Source organism: Mandrillus leucophaeus, unplaced genomic scaffold (genome assembly GCF_000951045.1).
Source record: "Mandrillus leucophaeus isolate KB7577 unplaced genomic scaffold, Mleu.le_1.0 Scaffold206, whole genome shotgun sequence".
NCBI classification, from domain to species: Eukaryota; Metazoa; Chordata; class Mammalia; order Primates; family Cercopithecidae; genus Mandrillus; species Mandrillus leucophaeus.
Genome location: NW_012102099.1, coordinates 2,558,739 through 2,559,252, shown reverse-complemented (window position 1 = coordinate 2,559,252; position 514 = coordinate 2,558,739). Strand labels below are relative to the sequence as shown.

Below are 514 nucleotides of genomic sequence, written 5' to 3'. Positions count from 1 at the left end.
TGATTTTTGGTTCAGACCTATAAAAAGAGACTTTCTTTTTAAAAATTGGCGATTTAAAATCTGTTTTATAATGGGCTCTCCAAGCCTCCCCCATGAGGGCCAGTAGACTGGGCCTGAAATGACAGTGCATGTGGCTATGAGCCTTTATGCCAGCAGGCAGTCTTAGAGCTCAGAGGAGATACTACCTGTACCTCACATCAAAAAGGAGATTGAGTCCTAGGCAGAAAACATGCACGTGCTGAATATACGCCTAATTCTTCCCTATCGTTATTTTCAGACTTTAACGCCAAAAGGAAAAAGAAAGTGGCAGAGATACACCAGGCTCTGAACAGTGATCCCACTGATGTGGCTGCCCTTAGACGCATGGCTATCAGTGAAGGAGGGCTCCTGACTGATGAGATCAGACGAAAAGTGTGGCCCAAGCTCCTCAATGTCAATGCCAATGACCCACCTCCTATATCAGGTAAGGGGAGTCGGGGAGGCTGTGAGGGGAGTGTATCTAGGAGACAGGGAG

General features: G+C 46.9%; 1 protein-coding gene across 1 annotated transcript in view; it reads left to right on the top strand.

The window, feature by feature from the left end:
- Window positions 1-514, top strand: part of TBC1D20 (TBC1 domain family, member 20) — a 24,652-nt gene that overhangs the window by 14,936 nt on the left and 9,202 nt on the right. Inside the window, exon 2 of the mRNA XM_011979839.1 lies at window positions 278-463. Coding sequence (XP_011835229.1) covers window positions 278-463 — 186 coding nt within the window. The remainder of the gene's footprint in view (window positions 1-277; window positions 464-514) is intronic.